The following is a 21,137-nucleotide window of genomic DNA, read 5'->3' on the forward strand; positions in this document are numbered from 1 at the left end:
TATATAATCATAATTAACTATAAAACAAACTATATAAAAACTCAATTTGATTTGAGTCAAGTAAATGTAGAAACTAATAGTTTGATAGTTTATTAATTGGGTAACACCATAATCGGGTTCATGTTAGTTTTATTCGGGTCAGTTTCCGGGTTTCAGTTAAAGAAGCACCCCTACCGAGACGACGGAGACCAACTCTTTCGTCTGCACACTAACTTAACAAACAACCAATATTCAAAGTTTTATAAAAATTTCATTTTGGCAATTGATAAAATCTTGGAAGGGTACACAGTAGTTATGAACAAGACCTGACGACAAACCAAATGTTCTGTTCATCTGCACCCTAACTTAAATTCATATTTGACACACATTTCTCTTTATAGTTTATACTCTCTTTTTCTTTTTCTTTTTCTTTTTCTTTTTTTTTTTTTTTTTTTGGTTTCTTTCTTATCTTTATCAACTCTGTTATGATCTTACATAGTAATAGAGCACGGCCATCTTTACATTACGCCAAAATTTTCCGTTCACACGGAATCCCAGTTTGTAAAACCCCCCAATGTATTCAACTCCAGTGGGGGTTTTCAGTAAAATGTAGCCTTTGTTACCAACATCAGTCAGCATACGGTTCGACCATAACACATGGATGCAATATAAAGGTTCTTTGACCATTTTTCCTGCAGAATGAACATACAAACAAAAATATTCATAAAAAAAAAAAATATATATCCCAGCAATTACGGGTTTTACTATTACGGTTCTACCTTCACATGGGTACTCGGGAAGGCGGATGTTCTCAAGGTTTCTTGTGTCTCGTCCATTATTTTACGCCTCGGGATACTCAAAATGAACGCTGCTTGATCAGGTGTGGCAGCCATAGATGTTATCCTGTACCCATTCTCCCATCTACGATGTATTCCTTCACTTGGGTAAAGAAAATCAAGTTCTACAACCTGTTGTAAATTGCCAAAATATTAACGATGTACATTCAAATTTGCGGATTTAACATTCTGCTATGACTTTTAGAGGCTCGATGAAAGAACGTAATATTACCTGGTCGGAAAATCCTGCGTTTCTTGACATCACGACACCCCAACGACTGCCAGCTGTAGTCATTGAAGTGACGTGAAACCCTTCTTTCCATTTTTTACTGATCCATTTATACGGAAATGATTCACTCACTTTATACGATTGTTGAGTATAAGGTGTTCCTGAAAAATACATAAATATAAAGATATGTAAAAGAAAGTAGAAAAGTAACCATTTAGTTCTTTCCATAAAAAGGTTCTAAAACACTTAAAAGTACAGTTTATTAGGGATGCAAACGAACCGAACATTCAGCAAAGAGTTCGTGAACCGTTCGGCGGGAAGATCGTTTGTGTTCGTTCGTTTAGTAAATGAACGAGCACGAACAAGAAATTTCATTCGTTTAGTTAAATGAACGAACATGAACAGAGGTCGCGTTCGTTCATTTATGTTCGTTAACGTTCAGTAACGTGTTCGTCAATGTTCGTTTGTTTTCAATAGTTCGTTAGTGTTTTTAATTTTAATTTTTATATTTTATTCAAACACCGAAAATTTAAACAAATATAATACTTAATAAGTATCAATGTATAATATATTTTGTTCATGAACGCTTGTTTGTGTTCGTTTGTTTTCATTTGTGTTCATGACCATTAGTTTGTGTTCTTTTGTGCTCATGAACGTTCACTTGCGTTTGTTGCCTAAATTTAACGAACAAACACAGACGAAAAGAACACGTTCATTTCCTTAGCGAACAAACAAGAACAGAAGATCTCGTTCAATTAGTGTTCATGAACAGTTTGTGAATAAATATATTTCCTTAACTAACGAACATGAACGGTTAGTGTTCAAGAACAGCTCGTGTTCGTTCGGTTCGTTTGCAGTCCTACATAAAACGGTTCTAAAACACTTAAAAAGTACACTTCAGGTAACTTTTAAACTGTTTAGCCCATTCCATTTTAAGCCATTATTTTTATTTTACCTGTTTACATCAAATATAACCTAAATTGACCTATTTCTACACAAGTGGGTTGAAATTGCAAAATAAAACACACTACAATAGAAGCAAATCTAATCTAACCTCTTGACATAACAACCAACGAGCTTCCGTTAGTTGTACCAGCTATTGAACTGATGTAATAGTTTTTCTCCCACTGTTCCATAATCCATTCCTGAAGAACAATTAATATATTCTCGTTAATAATACAAATAAAATTATGAAATTTAAACAGCTAGAAGATTCAACACGATTTGAATAACCTTGTGAAGGAAAACCGGTGAAACCTCATAAACTTGGGAACTAAATCCAGTTCCAGCGTCCATAATTAAAGCCCAAAGATTTGAGGCTGACGCCACACAGCTTATGTATAAACCATCTTCATTACCCTTTTCTACATGCTGACGGAGCCGTGCGTCAGCGACATTGTAGTGATATCTGCAACCGAAATATGTTTTAAGCAGAAATATCAAATGTTCATAATTGCATAGGCCTTTTAACATATTTATTATTTAGTTGATATTAAGTAAGAACTAAAAACAGAGATAAACCGAGAATTGTATTGTATATTGATTGTGTTCATAGGTACATAGGCCTTTATATATAGCGTTAGATGTACACATACCCTCTAGACTATGACAATGATAAAAAAGAACATAAATAGTCTAACATTCATGTGCAAGCTAAGGACGGAGAACAGCTTGTAGCTTGGAACGAAAAGAGATTTTTTTTTTTTTTTTTGTCGTTCTTTTTTTTCTGAACTGTTTTTAGGGTATGATATCGGGTCGGCAACTCGGTCAAACCTCTGCTTGTACATAAAGTGAAAAAGACCGAATTGCTCTTTAAGCTAACAAAAAAAGACGGAAATACCCCTGACTTAACAGGGAAAATGAATGGAGTTAACAAGCCAGATGAAAGTAGCAATATTTCAAACCTTTTGGATCCAGATGCGGAGAAACAAACCTTTGGACGAGACTCAATAAACTGGCCAAACCTCAGGGACAAAAATGGCATTTTACTCTTTATTTTTAATGGTAAGGGTATTTTGGTCATTTCACAAAAATTAACTGAGAAAATCTAACAGAGTTAGTCAGTTGGACTCAAATAGGTGCAATTAGAAAAACCAGGTGCTCAGATACTTAAATATTTAAGAATTAGACTCAAGTACTTAAAACCACCAAAACACAAGGACTCGAATAGTAATTTACTCTTTTTTTTTTGTAAATGTTAATATATACACACGATAACATGTCTTTGTAAATATCATCAAAGTATAATCACAGAAATCACCTTTGCTTCATCGGCCGACGCGCATTATAAACAGAAATCCATTGTGTAGCAGGAGTACCTAATCGTACTTTCTTTTTCGGCTGTTCATCTTCTTCCAAATTAATAAGCAATCTACCTCGTTTCTGTCCAACCTAACGAGACAAGGCCACATAAAAGAAAAGAATTACATTGAACACTCTAGTCTCCAAAACTATATAATAAAAATTAATAAAATGCAAAAACCTTAAGTGCCCCGTCAATTCTGATTGGTCTTAATGACGTAACCGGTTCAATAAGACTCTCAAATAAAGAAATAAGCTTTGAATAATTAGGCTCCTCGTCAAATTTCAAATTTGTAACTGCTTCAAGAAAATGTTTAAACGGAGCAGGACAAAAGCAACACATCAACTCGGGTGACGTTGCCATTTTCTTTTTACTAACAAGAAAACTCTTGTTATCTCCCTGAAATATGGAATTACAAATACACAAGTTAAATAAGACAATGAAAAACTAAAACAAAAGTAATAAAGTGAAAAGGTGAAACAGGTGAAAAGACGAAACTGACCTGATAACCCTGCCATGGCAATCTTCCTTTAATAAGAAATATTAATGTGTATGCGAGTGACTCAAGGTCATCCCGTCTACTTGCTGTTCGACCTAAATGTGCATGTACACTTGCGTATCTTATTGTACCTCTGTCAAATAACGTTTTTAATGATAATTTATATAAAAAGGAACTAATCGTTAAACAATAAATACACACGAAGAAATCTAACCTGAATATATCTGGCCGTTGATCATACTCAACATGCTGACTAGATGTGGACTCTTTCCATTTTGATGCTAAAACATCGACAAATAATGTAATAATGTGTTAGTGACACGACCAAAATTTTAAGGATAGATTTAACAAAGATATAATCATGAAAAGCATACCTAAACCAAGATCAATAAGATATAGTTTCTTTTCATCTACAGATCCTGGTTGACCCAGTAAGAAATTTTCCGGCTTCACATCTCCATGTACAAATCTAAAAGAAAAAACAATGAAATGATCAACCGTCAGCAACAAGTGTTTTTTAATTCGTCGCTATAATGTTTAGAAATGCCTTACCCCTTCAAGTGAAGCTTTTCAAGAATTGATATTGCCTCAACGGCAATGCAAGCCACTATACTTGGTGACATCCTGTACAAAAGAAATAAACAATTAATGAAAATTATGCATGTTGAACAGAAATCCAAAAATATTCAAAAATAAACAATCAACTTACGATTGGCCTAAAGAATTCCAAACATCCCAAAGACTAGGTCCAAGTATATCCATAACCTTGCAAAAAAAAATTATAAATACAAATTATTCAACTACAAACTGAGTAGTTCATGATGTCAAAAGGCGAAACTCACCAGAATGTAAAAATCGCCTTGCCGTCCCTTGTAGTGAACCCACGGAATCCCGTAACAACCATTCAACGAGCTGTGGTAACGGAAATCTATAATTAGATCATAATGTCGAAACTTGAGGTTCATAACCTCATATACGAGATTACTATATTCCTCTAAATATGCTAAAATAAACAGATTATTAAATACCTGTAAACTTGCCACTCGTACGGAGGACCATAGTTGCAACCCTTACTACTACGATGCTCAAACTTTAATGCTACCTAAAAAATAGAATCTCAAGAGGATCCAAATTGTTGATGGTATGAACGAGCAATTGATAGGAAAAACTTCTATTATTGTTTTAGCATACCTCAACTGCATCGGGCCCTGTTCTTTCGGTTCCGCCGCTTACCCTCCGACCAACATAAACTTGTCCAAAACCACCCTTACCCAACTTTCTATCGGTCTTATATATAGGAGAATTACCTACTTGTACCTGCATCAACCCATCAGCACATGTTAATTTACAAATCTTATAAGAAATATACTAAATGATTATCTGATTATTGCGGCTTCAAATCAAAAGAATCCGTTTTTAATGTTTGTACAAAATCTGCTTCTGATTATCCAAAAGTTGAAGAAAAAATGCGTATTTACCCTTTCGGGCACGGCAGGTGTGTTTCCATCTTCTTCAGCTCCGATAACTTTATCACCACTTCCACCGTCCATTGCTATATCTTTATCTGCAACCGCGCCGATTCTATTAAATGCAGGCTCACCAACTCCACGAGCTACAAGTTCAGGAACAACTTCACACGGTGGTTCCTGGTCCAAATCAATCAATCTAACACCTCTGCCTCTACCGCCAGCCGTCGTTCTACCTATCGTTGCCGCCACGAGCCCTTTTCCTACACCTGCAGCATCACCTCGTCCCCTTCCACCACCCGTCTTCCTTCTGGTTCTCGTTGGTGCAGTAACGTTTTCCGTTTGGTCAATCGGTTGAGTAGCAGGCTGGAGATTAAGATTAACTAACCGTTTTGATCTCCTTGCTCCACTTCTCAGCTGTGGCATCGTCACCCATGCAACTTATATCAAACTCGTATCCCCAGACCCCAGTGGCCAGTTTAACGCCTCGAAATATCTATAAAACAAAACAAACCGACGTAAAAACAAGAAACGAACTGAAAGTTCGAAAGTCTGAAAGTTTGAACCCGACAATAATAGCAAACTTTAATAACAACAAAAGCAAATACTAAAAACAATGCAGCTAGTAAAACAGCATGATCTCAAATTCTCAAAATCTACAATCATCACATAATAAAAACAAAACAAATTACCAGAATGAGACTGGAAAAGTTACTCAATCAGGAACCAGCGTGTGTCGTAATCGTACCATTTTCAGCAAAAGCACTTAAAAATATTTATAAAGATTCCACATTTTACTTCAAATTTGATTCTTTTGGGACCAAAAATCTAGTAATCCAACAGCATAAAACACATAGATCCAAAAGCAAACCACTATTTCAAATTCAAATCAATTTTAATCTCTATAAATGCATAAAAACACATATTTATACAGATAAATCCACAACAGTAGTATCAATTTTGAATGAATTAATATCAAATCAATTTTAATCTCTATAAATGCATAAAAACACATATAAAAATACAGATAAATCCACAACAGTAGTATCAATTTTGAATGAATTAATAATCAGATAACAATCTGCAACAGAATCAAACAACTCGATGATCGGAGCTGCAAAATAACAATTATAACAACAATAACTATAAAAATGAAACTGTAGATCGATTATACCTCAGGAGCTGCAAAATTAAGACGATCGGAGCGAAATGTTTGATGAATCGGTGATTTTGAAACATGAAAACCTAATTTTTGTGAATCGATCGGGTGTGAGATCGTTATGGTAAACTTGTATAAGAAGAAAAAGTGTAGTTTGTTTGTGATGAAGAAAAAAAAGAGGTGTGAATTGTTGTGGAAGAAAGAAGAAAAGGTGTTTGTGTGAAATTGGGGAAGAATGAATGAATAATTTGAAATGAAAAAAATGCGATGAGATGTTTGTGTGATTCTTGCTTGCGGCTATCTCTCTTTCTTTGTGGTCTTGCCCTGGTGTCTGTGTCCAAGACCTTTTTATATTTTGTAAGAGATTGTTATTTTTATATTTTTTTATATTTTGTAAGAGATTAATATTTTTATTTTTTTTAACGACGACTTTCTTGTATTAGCTTATTGTAGTCTCTAAAGTATCAGTACCGTTACATGTACCTTAATTGACTGAACCGCTAACATAGGTACCGATATTTATATTAATATTTATTTTTATGGTTTTTGGTCGATACAAAACATATCTATAAGACAATTATTGTACAATTGAATTATTGTAAAAAAAAAATCTTTTTTATTTTACAAATGGGTTTTAACATGAGAAGTGAATAAATTTTTTTTCATCTCCTTAAACATGATGTTTAGTTGCAAATTTAAAAAAAAAAAACGTGTATTTACTGTAGTAGATACTTGTATAAATACATATTTTTTCTAGATTTTTAGAGTAAATATGTGCTTGACAAGATTTGAAAAAAAAATATATCTCCTTCACTTCTTATATTAAGACTCATGTGTAGGGAAGTCTTACTATTCGGTCATAAGGTGTACTCTAACATCTAGAGCGTTAACAATGACATGGCATGTTAACTAAATTGCAAACCACTCCCTCCTTGTGTTAAAGGGCACTAAATGGGTTATATGTTAACATGTTAACCCAATGTTAAGATACTAAATTAATTATTATTTTCTTTTTTAAACCATTAAAAGATAGGGTTGGATGGAGTTTATGGGATTAAATCATTTCCTTGGAGTGAGAGTGAGACAAAGTGAAATGAGGAAAAAAAGTTGATGTGTCACCTAGGTGGAGTTAAGATAGGTTAAAGTATATCCAAATGGCTAAATTATTATTATTATTATTATTATTATTATTATTATTATTATTATTATTATTATTATTATTATTATTATTATTATTATTATTATTATTATTATTATTATTCAAGACCTGTATTACGAAACAAAGGAGATGTAAGGTTGATCAGTATGGGGACCGGCCTAGGGCCGGTGGGCTCCGGCGCCGGGCCAGCACACCGCCCCCTAGGGCCGGCCCCGTCTTCATCGCCGTCTCTTCGTAAATACCTACGTAACGGGAGAACTACCCTCCTCCATACCCATCATTGTAAGGCTGCACGGTATGGCAGCGTCCCCCACCTCCGTCTCGGCCCGGCGCCGGCGTCGACCCATCCCCCCGTCCCCGTCTTCAACGTCAAGATATGGACGTCCAGGACGATCCAAAATGGTGGGCCAGCTTTGTTTGTTTGTTTGTGAATGGGTTTTGTACATTAGGCATTAATACTTGTACATAGTTTTGTGGGGTAGGATCATTTAGGACCATCCTCTCATACCCTTTAGTTTTGTGGGATGGACCATCTTGAGAGGACTATGACGTGACGTTTACATAGCGGATCATCCTTTCTTGAAGGACCATCACCCTAAATAACATGAATCATGCGACATGTGATCTTTAATATGGACCAATTATTATTCTAGTGATTTTGAGATTTGAAAGTTTCTATGATCAATTTTAAATTCATTGGTTGAATCAAAAGGGTCTATTGACCATAAAAATTCGTGAGAATTCCTTTTAAAACAATTTTTTTCTAGACATGGACACTGGGAATTGTATTCCAAAAATAATAAAACTTTATACATCTTTGATCAAGAAGTTATAGACCTGTCAACGATTAATTAAAATTTATTTTTAGAGTACACGGAATCTTGTGATCATCTTTTCCTATATTGTCATTTTGCTAAGACTATATGGTAAAATAACATAATTTGGTATAAATCCCCTCTGTCATATATGGTAAAATAACACAATTTGGTGCAAAATCCCCTCTGTCATAGCTTTGGACATCAAAGATCTTTTGGGGCTCCACGGATTTAGTTCGGGTTGACAAAGAAGAAGAAAACTCTTTTTGCCATCGTCCTTACTGTACTATGGTGTAGTTGGCGAAAGCAAAACGATGTTATTTTTAACCAAGCTCAGCCGGAGGTGTCCAAAGTTTTGGAAGAAACGAAGTCCTTGGCTAACCTTTGGGTGAACAATCGTTCAAAGGAGTCGTCCTTGACTTGGGAAGATAGGAGAAAGTTTAATGTTTTTGTTTAAAGTATAGCATTGTTGTTCCAGTTTTGGTGGATTTAATAAGACTTCGGACTTCCATTAAGTATTATATTTAGACTATATGTGTGGTCATGACCCCCATGGTCATCATGACCCTCCCACATCAGGTCATGTCACCCACTTTTAATTCATCATCAAAAACCACTACCCTAAGGATGTGATCATCCAAAACCACTATCCGGCCTAAGGGTATGGTCATGATCCAAACCACTATTCTCTTATTTTAAATTATTTTTGTGAAAAGCAAAAGGAAATATTAAAAAGGAAAGGAGACTCATGGTTGCCATAGTTTAATCCATGCCAATCATGGTGGATGAGACAAGAAATGGCCACCAAGAGGCGCCCCGTCCTCCCTTGTAATTTAACTATCATCCTCTCTTAATTAAAAAGTTGACAAAGTTGTCATGGGCGCCTGAATTTGCAATGATAGTCAACAAATATGGTTAATGTGGCCTTATATAGAAGCTAGCTAACCTCAATATGGAAATATCTTTAGCATCTCTCCTTCTGTCATCTTAATTTAAACTAAACACATTGTATTAGAGGAAGGTATGTTTAATGACTTCACTACTTTAAAAATTCTGACTCTACCCACCAGAAACCAAAAGTGTCTTTAGTTTGATAATGAGTTAATAGGTTGGGCTACAATGTACAAGTTGGTTTTCAAAATCATAAAAGGTTTCTCACAGCCGATGAGTTATTGAAAAACCCATGTACTTAAGTTGACAATTTTCATATTTTGGACGGATTGTTGAGAGAGTATATTCAAAATTATTTCATACAAAACACAATCACAACCACAAAAACGAAGCATTAGACGGGGTTCGGTATTTGCTTTAGACGAGGTTTAACCGTCTTAAAATCAATAACACATAAAAGATCAAAATAACCTCGTCTTACATTCAAACCGGTATATTAATAAGAATGAAATTGATATTCCAATCACAACAATTTTACGAGCCAAACAAACTAAAAAAATTAAATTTGTGCGAAGTGAGCACACCTTCGTTCTCATATAGACCAGTATCAGAGGGAATGGAGTTGATCTCCTGTCTAGTTCGGCCCCGAGTGGTAGGACACGAAAACACCGCCTCATGTCTTGCATGTTACACACCAAACAAGATAACTCAGCCCAAAAGACTAGTCTGGTGGGTGAGAGAGCCCATTTGGTATATAAATCTCACATCAATTGCACATACAACCAATGTGGTACAAGTCTCATACCTTGCAAAGGTTTTGGTCCATAACAATCGACCCTCCTTAAGGGCCAACGTTCTCATTGGTCACGACTGGCTATTTCCAGGCCACCACTCCGAGCCTCGTTGGTCATGGTTGGTTCTTTCCAGGCCACCACTCTGAGTTTTGGCTCCGATATCAATGTTACATACCAAACAATAGAACTCAATCCAAAAGACTAGTCTGGTAGATGAGAGAGTCCATTTGGTATATAAACCTCACATCAGTTGCCCATACAACCGATGTGGTACAAGTCCTATACCTTGCAATTGTTTCAGTCCATAACATGGGGTCCGACAAAAAAATGCCGAGCGGCTACTCTCCCCGTGATGTCCTGAATTGAATTCAAGCATATGACCGTATGGGCCGGTGTTGGGCTTTGTAACTGGGCTGCAATGGTTAGAAAAGAAAGTTAGAAGCAACATGGAAGATTGGAAGGGCTGGAGATTAAGTGGAAATGTGAAATCTTTGCCTATAGGTTTGGAATTTTGGATTTTGGAAGGGATGAAGATGATGGGCCTTAAATAAACATGAAATTATGTTTTATTATCATTATTTATCTTTTAAAAGTGTTTAAGATGGGGTGGGGCTTTGTGGGATGTAATCTTTTTTCTTTGAACTAGTATGGAATTCGTGCTTCGTGACGAGATCGTAGAAGAGTGCTGACAAGAGTATGTATTTGTTATATGATACATTGATGGGTTATTATAGACCATGTAGGCTTTAATATAATCGATGGTAAAAATTAAATAATCAACATGGTTAAGTAAATATGTATAGAGTTAAAAGTTAGCTTTACTTATAATAAAGTAAACATGAAAATAATTAAATTTGTTACCTGACATATTGAAAGGTTTATTTAGACTTTGTAGACTTTTAATCTATATGATGGTAAAAATAAGCAAGCAACACAATTAAATGACATATATATAGTCAAAAGCTAGCTTTAATTATAATAAGTTAAATAAATAGTAAAAAATAATAAACTTATAAAAAAGACAAAAAAAAAATATTTGTTAAAAAAAGAAAAAAAAACTTTATTAAACTCAAGGGCCATATAGTTTCTTTATTAAAGTTCGGGGGTCAAACCATAAATCATTTATAGAAAATAATTATTATTAAGTTTCCGTATGATTAATCTATTAAAGTTCAGACTATAAAATCGTTTATAAAAAGAATTATTAGAGTTTAGGGGTCGTATATTATTCTATTCTATTATAATCCAGATTTAAAATGTAAATTAATTAAAAGAGAAAAAGAAATCATTAATATTGCATACCTACTTAGGCCAATAGTGACCAACATTGGATTATTTACTGTTCACGATTCAAAATGTTATTTGTATAGAACTAGCAATAAGACCCGCGCACGTTGTGGCGCGTGTACGTCGTAAAAATCGAATGAATTAATTCAAACGTTATGCGATGCGTTAATCATATGAAAATGTGTGTTTCGACGTATCCGATTAAACTCCATGTAACCTATATAAGCATTGTGATTGGATCAAAACGTAAAGTAAATCGAGTTTATATCGTATAATCGTAACGTATTATATGTAATCCAACTCATACATAGAAAACATAACGGGTATAAAGGAAAAACTGACATGTTTAATCAAAAGGGATTAATTAAAGCTTTTGAAAAAAAAATAAGAAACCACAATTTGACTCCACTCAGTTGGAAACAAAATTTACGAAACATCCATAAAATAAGAACGACAACATATTATATTTGACCTAACTCATTTCCCAAAAAAATTAACGTCCAATCGTAGACCAACTCGAATTTATACCAAAACGTACATAAAATATGCACGTAACAATGTTTTTTTAAACAAAAAATATATTGTATTTGACCTGACTCGTTTCCAGAAAAAGTTTACGTCGAAATGTAGAACAAATCGATTTTATACCGACACATACATAAATATATGCACGTAAAAAGTTAGTTTTTTTAAGTAAAGGAAGTACAGGGTAAACTCAAAACAAACTATTAGTAAAAAACTTAATACGTTAAAAACGTTTGTAAAACCGTGCCAAGTTGCACCAATGCCACACACTGCCAGCGACCACCAACAGCGCAAAAGCTTGTAAAAAATAACAAAAAGAAAGTAAAACCAGACGAAAAAACGTTGAACCCCACACGCACGTTGTGGCGTGTTAACTCGCAAAATTTAAAACGAAACGTAAAACGAAAAACTTGCTAAAGATGAAAAGTGTGGGGACAAAAGTTGAAAATAAAAAGTGCTGGGGTTAAAATTAATAAGATGAAAACCTTTGTGTTAAAAGTAAAAAATCAATGGGTTAAAATACAAAAATAAAAACCTTTGGTTTAGAAATGTAAAATCAACTTTATTTTTGAAAAACTCCCGATGCATAAAATATAACACCATATAGCATACACATGTTACTAAATGATAGTATGGAAATTTTTGAAAAACTCCCAATGCATAAAATACAACACCATATAGCATACACATGTTACTAAATTATAGTATGGAAATTAGGTGATGCTCAGCCCGTGTTGTGAGGTGATGGTCGAATAATTCTCAGCCAATTAAAAAAAACAGTACTGTAGTTTTGCTAGAAATAAAAAGTAAAAGGAGTGTTAGGCAGCTCTTTGACACGATTTTTAGCTGCGAGCAAAGTCATATTTTTATTTTTACTTGGGGGGAAAAATCAATTTTTTCCCGAGGGTAAAATCCTAATTTTTAGCTAGGGGAAAACCATACTTTTATTTTGCACTGGGGGCAAAAACGTAATTTTGAATTGAGGGTGATATTGTAATTTTGAACCGAGGGGTAATTCGTAAATTTTAGTTGGGGGCGAAAGAATTAATTTATTTTGAATTGAGAGCAAATACGTAATTTTAAACTGTGGGAAAAACCGTAATGTTAAAGTAGGTATAAAATAATAAACTGGTGTAAATTCGTAATTTTAAGTCGGGGGAAAAAGAAAATTTTATTTTGAACTGGGGCGAAAACGTAATTTTGGTTGAAGGTAAAAGCGTAATTTTTTTTCCGAGGTCGAAATCGTATTTTTTAGCTCGGGGCAAAAGGGTAAATGTATTTTGAAGTTGAGACAAAACCGTATTTTTTAACTAGGGGCAAAAACGTAATTTTAATGTGGATATAAAATAATAAAGGGAAATTGGTCTGTAATAATCCCACCTAGACCTTATTGGCCATTAATAATCCCACCTCACAATATTCCCCCCACCAGTCCCACCTTTCACCTATTTTTCCTACAATGGTCCCCCGTTAAAAAAACTTAACAGAGTTTAGTTTTTTTCCAAATTACAAACAGATTTTTTAGGACTTTTGATTAGAAGGATGATACAAGTCCATTGATATAAAACTTGCCTTGAAACGGTGCTCCAAACGATGGAAACGGCGCTTCAATTCGGGTGTGTAAATTTCCAATTAACCAAAATTAAGTCATTTGGAGCACCATTTCGAAGTAAGTTTTACATCAATGGACTCGTATTATCGTTCTGATCAAAAGCCCTAAAAAATCTGTTTGTAATTTGGAAAAAAAGCTTAACTCCGTTAAGTTTTTCTGACGGGGGACCATTGTAGGAAAAATAGGTGAAAGGTGGGACTGGTGGGAGGAATATTCTGAGGTGTGATTATTAATGGCCAATAAGGTCTAGATGGGATTATTACAGGCCAATTCCCCAATAATAAACTGGGTGGTCCAAATGTCCAATAGGTATTGCTTGCCGATCATTTGATCCAATGGGAGAAAAACACTATTGCAGGGCAAAAACGTAATTTTAAAGTGTGTATAAAATAATAAGCTGGTTGATCCAATAAGAGAAAGGCGACCACCCATTTAAACCAATAGCAGCAAAAAAAATAAAAAATAAATAAAGCTAGCCGCCATTTTGGCCAATCATTTGGTTTCTCTATTCCTGTGGACAGATTCCAACTTGTGTTTGTATGTATTGGAAATGGAAATGGAAATGGAAATGAAAATAGCATAATAATTTTTAAGTCTAAATTCCATATATTTTAACAGTGAAATCGAAAATCTATTATGTATATTAAAACAAAACATTTTAGTGCCACTTGGCATTTGCTTAGGCTGGTTGATGCCACGTGGCATCTCATCCTCTCCATTTTTTTTCCTTTGAGCGGCAATATTTCTTCCTTCCTAAGCTTTTTTTTGTTTTTGAAACCGCCTGAATTTTGGAAACTAATCAATTCTCTCAATCAATTGAAATCATTCTCCACTCAAACCCTAAATCATTCTTTCAGCCGTTTCTCTCTGGCTTCACTCTACATCCTCTTCAAATCAAACTTGGATCCATGGATTATTTTCAATGAAGAATCTAACTGATGTTGGTAATACTGATTCGTTTTATAGTGAATCGGGGATTCTTCCATCATTTTCTTGATTTGATTATCCTTAACTTGATATGCTTTAGGTTGTTTTCGTGATTTATATGTTACAATATTTATGAACTAAACCCTAGATCTGTTTGTTGAAAGTGAAATATAATTTTAATCTATGTTTTTTGAAGCTGAATGTTTGATATCCCTCTCTAATTGCGAAGCATTGATACGACTCCATCATACATCGATTTTGTCTTCATCATCCTTCGAAACTGAAGCATCAGTAAGTGGATTCCATCTCTGTTTGTGATTTTGTAGATGTAATAAGAAAACCCTAATTTTTTTGTATCAATTGTTATGTTGTTGCTCATGATTAGTCCGTTAATTGTTTTTATATATGTGGTTTTTAGGACTTCATTGTTCTAATTTGAATATAACTTTGTGTGTTTTTTTTGATGTTATTATAAACCCTAATATTTTTTTTGTCTCAGTAAATAATGACGATATGTTTAATTTGCAGTGATGTGTGTGGAGTTTAATCCTGTGGATGATAATTATTTCATTAGCGATTCCATAGACGGCAAAGTACGCATATGGGATGTGTATGAAAAGTTTGTTATCTTATTTATAGGTGAGAGTTTAACTAGGTTAGGATCTACAGGTCGTCTCACAAAGCTATATTGAAGCACGACGAAATTGGTGCCTTCCATATGGTTTGCTCTCTTCATGGTCCTTTAGTTTTGAATTGGTTAACAAGTGTATTCAATTTTAGAGTTAAATTGAATTTCTTTATGCATGTGATGGATTATTTTACGAAACTGCAAGTAACTTTTAATTTTCTAATTACTTACATTCAGTGATCTTTTTTGTTGCTTACAATGACGATGAATGGTGGGGGGGGGGGTGTTCTTGCTCTTGATGAGAAGTAAGCACCCGAAACTTGTGGATAATACGTTTTTTATTGAAATGAACTGTTTGTTTATGGGTTTGCTTGTGGTTTGGATAATCAATCGCATAAGTGTAATTCACATATATTTATGAGATTTTGAAATCCTTATTATCGTAATTATTGATCGATTGTAGCATCAGTGGTCGTATTCTGACAAAAGGCTTCCGGCTACAAGTGGCAGCTCCCGGTGCATAAAGGCAGCATTGAGTGTTTGTTTAATGGTGGAAATGGAGAATCTGGCAACCCAGACAGCAGAGCCGACTGATTTAGGGACCAGCTATGTTAATCCAGCAAGCACGGTTATCATGTTCTTTGTTCCAATTTGCTAGATCCAGAGTTTAAACATTGGCTGATATTTATTATTCTTGTGTTTAGAGGCGTTGGTGTTGATTAAGATAAGATAATTTTTATTGTGTCTAACTGTATTAACCATATAAAAACTTTATATATATACAGTAAGTTACTACTTGTTTGATTCCGCTTGATGAATAATGTTGTATGTTGCTTGACTAGGTTGCTGGACACTTCACGTATGGTGTAATGGCAATTTCGGCTACCACATTTGTGTTTTGGAGTACTGTTGGTACACGTATATTACCGGTCGCTTTTCAGCAAGGAAGTGCCATGTCATTAGCATTGCAGCTCTCATGCATCTGATGAGCATTTCGAGTGAGTATTGATCTGTATATTTACCGAAAAAAATATATCAGGATCCTATATGATATTTTGTTGCATCAGAACTTAGAAGTTTTCTACATATTATAAACTTGAATATAATTGAACCATGTATAAGATGCTATTGAGATAATGGGGAAGTAACTATGATGCAGGCTAAATTCAAATGAGAAATGGTCTGAAACCGATGTACTGAAGCTAGCTGCTGCAGTAGAATCCAACACACTTCATCCAATTGGGAAAGCTATTCTGGAAGCTGCCCGGGCTGCTAAATGTTCTAACGTAAAGGTATTTACAAAAAATGGAGTTTTAGGGCCAACTCATATAATCTTACGGAAAAATCTAAGTGAAGTATGAAAGTTTATAAACTTGCTCATTTGAAGTCATCATTCTGTTCCGTTTTGCAGTAAACAAGACACCATTGCTATTTGTTATTTCGTGTTAGGTTTGAATAAAATGCACCTCTATTCTATTGAGATGGTTACCTATAATAATTATGAATGATTTTGTGTATATAGTTCACTGCATTTAGATAATTGACTAACATAGTTACGTCGCTTTTAACTATGTTAGTGTCAGCAGTTCATAAGTTGGTGATTATATGCAGGCTGATGATGGAACATTTATGGAAGAACCTGGATCTGGTGCCGTAGCCTCTTGTGGGAAGAAGATGGTTTCTGTCGGTACATTGGAATGGGTTAGAAGGTACTTATTATGTTGCAACTTGTAACCACTCTGCTATACGAAGCTTTGCATATAATTGCAGTCGTCATTAGACACCGAATCTATAATGCAGGCATGGAGTTGCTGAGAATCCGTTTATAGAAACTGAAGAATTTAAAAATCAATCAGTTGTGTATGTCGGGATAGATGGTGTGCTTGCAGGTCTTATTTATGTTGAGGATCAGATAAGAGAAGATGCTGCAAAATCATTCTTGCGTTCAAAAGATTCCAACCCATGACCTCCATATATTAGTATATGTTATATGTTTGTGTTAAGTCACCCGCGAAGCTCGCGGGATCTTAGGCTAGTGAAATATGTATAAAATCAACTTTTTCATTAGTTATTGTGTTTGTATATATTGGAAATAGCATAATCATTTTTAAGTCTAAATTCCATATATTTTAACAGTGAAATCGAAAATGAAATATGTATAAAATCAACTTTTTCATTAGTTATTAACTATTTACATTATATTAATTTATGCTTATTATGTTATAAACTAAAATATATGCTATTTATCTTAACTAATTAATTTAAATCAATTGTTCAGGAAAAAAGTTTAGGGAAGTTTAAGAAACTCCACCTCACCTTGTTTAGGGAGTGCAACAAAGTTTAAGAAAAAAATAATTGAGTTGATATTCTTTGATCGGTTAATGAAGAGAGTTGAAATATAGACTTCTATCTCATAACTTTTTTTGAAAGGTATAATGATGAAACAATGGTTAATCGGGCAGAGTTAATTCACTGGTCTCGTCAAGAAGGGTTAATCCCTTCCTCTCGAGTATCGCTGGCTGGATTATCCGCCGGTTGATCTCCTGCGCGACCCCTGTTTCGGTTGGGAAACCGACTGTAGAATGGGGTACGTACGTAATCATGTTAAAGTCGCCTTGGGATTCTCTCTCGAGGAGCACGTCATATTTGGAAGTGTGAGGTAAAACCATGAAGTTCACCTCTTCTGTTCGTGTGTGCCTTCCGTTAGTGAGGCGCACAGGAAAAGTAATTTGCCCAGGGAAAAACAGTTTCCCCTGCGAACCCGGACAACGGGTAATCCACCGTTTCCAACCGATCTTTGTCCTCCTGATCGAATTGGTTGAAGCACTGCTTGTATATGATATAAGAAGTACTGCCCAGGTCGATTAATAATCGCTCGGTGCAGTAATGAGCCAGGTAGCCTGTAATAACGACGGCGCGCCTGTCGCGCGGGCCGCCTCAGACTTTTGGAAAGACGACTTGCTCGTCTTTCCAGTCATTGTCCGGTCTTCTCGCCGCCTTTCGCGGCCTTCCTTTGCCTCCGTTGATCATATGGGTTGAGGCCACATACATGGTCCTCTTCCCTGTGGAGGTGCCCTCGCCGTGGGGGGTGATGCGCTTGGTGGGTTTTTGCCCACCTGGAAACAGATGTTGCAGCTTCCCCTTCTTTGGGGCTCGTTCAATCTCCAGCCGGAGACTGATGCAGTTATTTGTTGCGTGGCCCGAGTCCTTGTGATAGTCACAATAGAGTGTGAGGTCCTGGTTTTTCTTGAACTTCATCGGCTGGGCTGGTCGCAGAAAATGTGCGTCCATAAGGAGGACGTCGCTTGGTGATTGAGTAATCTCGGTCCAGGTACGGTCCCGAGATTGTTTTTTCGACGCCCGGTTCTCACGTTGGGCGTTGATGGTTGCCCTTGCGTCGGGCTGGCTGTTACGCGGGACGTACGGCTTGGGCTCGCTGCCGCGATTCCAAGTGTTCATGTTGTGCTTATTATTGCGCTTAGGCTCTTGGTGGGAGGATTGGCTTTCCACTCGAGGCGGTGCCTTGCCAACATGCGGTTTGAGAGACCGCTGAGTCTGGGCGTATGTCTTGACCGCAGGCATGGCATCTTCCCATTTCTTTGGCAAGCCGTCCTTGCCGGAGATAGTCATAATCATCTGTTCGTCTCTGACGGCTACGATGAAGTGGTTACGTGCCATTTGGTCTGTCACGTCACCTATCTCCAGACATTCTTTGTTGTATCGGACGACGAACGCTTCAAGCGATTCGTCGTCCCTGCGCCAGATGTTAATGATGTCCATGGAATCACGTTCATGGCGTCGCTGCTAGCTAAAATGCGCGAGAAACTTGGCTTCCAAGTCCTCAAATGAGGCCAGTGATCCTACTGGCAAAGAATCGAACCAAGCTCTTGCCGTTGCTCATCAACGCCCTTACGGGTCTGAGGGAAAAAATGACACCAGGTGGGCTCATCCCACTTGCCGTTGCACCCCGCGCCAATGAATATATTTATGTGGTCGTCCGTATCGGACGAACCATTGTATTTCTCAATGTTCAATGGGAATTTTGTGGTGTTGACGTCGGCGTGGGCGATTCTTGGGACGAACTTGGAGTTTTCGGCCACAGATTTGGGCCTGTAGGGTTGGCTCTCGGAGAGCTTTGCAGCGCGGAGGTATGCGTTGCGGGGGTGAGTGAGAGGAACATAGTGGCGTCCTCCCAGTCTGTTGCTGGTAGCGTGGGACTACCCGCGGTATGTATCGTCGTCCGGATCGGTACGACCATACCCTTCGTTCTGGGACTGCGGTCCCAACCGGCTATGGATGCCGGAGCCGTGTCGGGCTGTGGACTGTCGCCTTTCCTCACCGTGATGGCCTAGGCGACTATGTATTGGGCCCCTACTGCGGGACCTGTATGAGGAATCATACCCATCAATTGTGCGGACGTCACAGTAAGAGGATCCGCGGTCCTCACGTCTACTTTGAGAGGTTGGTCGTGAGGGTGCCCTGCCGTCGTATTGCAAAGTACGATCCGCAGGTGTATATGGGCCCGGGGTAGGCCCGACCGGTATTTGCGCTTCTGCGCAAGCTCGGTTGTATGCTGGGGGTAGCAGGGTTGCCTGCTGGTCGTACCAGGCATGAGGATTCATCTCTGAAGGGATCATAGATGCATACTGTGAAAGATCGTGTCCAAACGTAAGGGATGCGCCCCCTTGCGTTGATGTGCCAATGTGGCCAGGATTTAGGGTTGGAGGAGTAGTCCCAACAGGCCCTGGGTTTGCGGGGTTTAGGCTATCCCCAGTGGTGTTGTTTAGACGAACAAACATGATATTTTGAGAGGGAGAGGGATGGTTGAAAAAGTGCTAAGAGTAGCGGTGGGCGCCAATGATGAAACAATGGTTAACCGGGCAGGGTTAACTCACTGGTCTCGTCAAGAAGGGTTAATCCCTTCCTCTCGAGGATCGCTGGCTGGATCGTCCGCCGGTTGATCTCCTGCACAAGGAAACAAGCCGTGACTCGTAACAAGGAGGATGGGGTGGGGGTGCTCCTTGTTACCACTCTCCGGCGTGAGAATTAGTAATTTGCTTCGGAAGCAAAGTGTGGTAGTAGTAGTAGTGAGAGAGTTGTGAAGAGATACCTCAAACCTGGTTTGGGGTTGGTATTTATAGCCGAGAAGTGAAGGAGCTGAAGGGACGGACTGACGACGTGCTACCTCTTTGCAGGTGTGGCAGGCTTGTCGGTTGTGGAGGTGAAGCCACGTCCTACTGCAGTGTCAGTCCGTTGCTTACGTATGGCCTGACAGACGACTGCCAGTGGTGCCACTTGCTATGTGGTGTCAGTCCCACTTGCCTAGTGGGCAGGATGCGGTGCGGGCCGCATCGCTGCCTGCGGTAACCTTTAATGTTCCCGCGCTCTATGCTTTGACAAAGACATATGCGGGATGCGGTGCCAAGCCGTATCGCCGTCTGTGGTGACTGTTGCTGTTGCCCAGATCCCTTGTCGTGACGAAAATGTCCATATGATGCGGTGCCAGCCGCATCGCTATGCACGCCCGCTTTCATACACAAGATAAGGCTTCTTCTTATCCTTTGACCTATTGGATTCGAAGGATGCGTCCGCGTGGACGCAGTTCTTTGCTGGTGGGGGTTTTTTGATAAGGGTAATGGTCACTCGCGGTCAGCTGGCGCGAGATTTAAGACCATACCCCTTCATATACTTTATTAAAACAACCTCTCACCTAAACCAACAAAAGAACACAATTACATGTACAAAAGAAATTTACATCAATCCTCCTGATGAGAAAATTTAAAGAAATACTTATTTTTCAACCAAAGAAAACCTCTAGACTTTCCGCGATAACATCTTGCGGCCTACCTCATAACTAAAAGAGATAAAGCGTGTAAGCCGCACAAAAAAAGTGAAATTGATAACCTTAATCGTTTTATGTCCGTATGATTGTATCCATCCAATCAAAGCACTTATAACAATTAAAACTTTTAACAACGAAATACAATCAACTAATCAAAAATAATGCCATTAAGTTATCAATTGATTTA

At 37.2% G+C, this 21,137-nt stretch overlaps 1 protein-coding gene and 1 long non-coding RNA gene across 7 annotated transcripts; one reads left to right on the top strand and one right to left on the bottom strand.

The window, feature by feature from the left end:
- Positions 1–230: 230 nt before the first annotated feature.
- On the bottom strand, positions 231–6,799 carry LOC110898161 (casein kinase 1-like protein HD16). The gene is made up of 17 exons (XM_022144918.2): positions 6,486–6,799; positions 5,324–5,807; positions 5,037–5,162; positions 4,874–4,947; positions 4,688–4,757; positions 4,555–4,610; positions 4,398–4,469; positions 4,220–4,314; positions 4,060–4,126; positions 3,849–3,978; positions 3,527–3,745; positions 3,305–3,435; positions 2,278–2,452; positions 2,099–2,189; positions 1,048–1,205; positions 759–947; positions 231–671 (listed from the first exon to the last, which is right to left on the bottom strand). The coding sequence occupies exons 2-17, from the start codon at positions 5,735–5,737 to the stop codon at positions 612–614; spliced, it is 2,127 nt and encodes a 708-aa protein (XP_022000610.1). The 5' UTR covers positions 5,738–5,807; positions 6,486–6,799; the 3' UTR covers positions 231–611.
- A 7,513-nt stretch (positions 6,800–14,312) lies between these two features.
- On the top strand, positions 14,313–17,051 carry LOC110898162. Of its 6 annotated transcripts, none has more exons than XR_004877200.1 (6): positions 14,313–14,497; positions 14,677–14,771; positions 15,572–16,106; positions 16,268–16,400; positions 16,720–16,817; positions 16,909–17,051. It is a non-coding gene; the product is annotated as an uncharacterized LOC110898162 (long non-coding RNA). The 6 variants fall into 6 exon arrangements; XR_002569250.2 differs by having other exon boundaries at positions 14,368–14,580; XR_002569251.2 differs by lacking the exons at positions 14,313–14,497; positions 14,677–14,771 and adding exons at positions 15,186–15,201; positions 15,346–15,413.
- The last annotated feature ends 4,086 nt before the right edge of the window (positions 17,052–21,137 follow it).

The sequence above is a fragment of the Helianthus annuus genome, chromosome 13 (assembly GCF_002127325.2).
Source record: "Helianthus annuus cultivar XRQ/B chromosome 13, HanXRQr2.0-SUNRISE, whole genome shotgun sequence".
NCBI lineage: Eukaryota > Viridiplantae > Streptophyta > Magnoliopsida > Asterales > Asteraceae > Helianthus > Helianthus annuus.

What these genes read in the sequence shown, in the direction of transcription:
- LOC110898161 (XM_022144918.2), bottom strand. Translation starts at nt 5,737, where the DNA reads ATGCCACAGCTGAGAAGTGGAGCAAGGAGATCAAAACGGTTAGTTAAT. An exon ending in TGGAATTCTTTAGGCCAATC is followed by an intron (nt 4,470 to 4,554) that starts GTAAGTTGATTG and finishes TCTTTTGTACAG; the next exon opens with GATGTCACCAAGTATAGTGG. An exon ending in TCCCGAGTACCCATGTGAAG is followed by an intron (nt 672 to 758) that starts GTAGAACCGTAA and finishes TTCATTCTGCAG; the next exon opens with GAAAAATGGTCAAAGAACCT.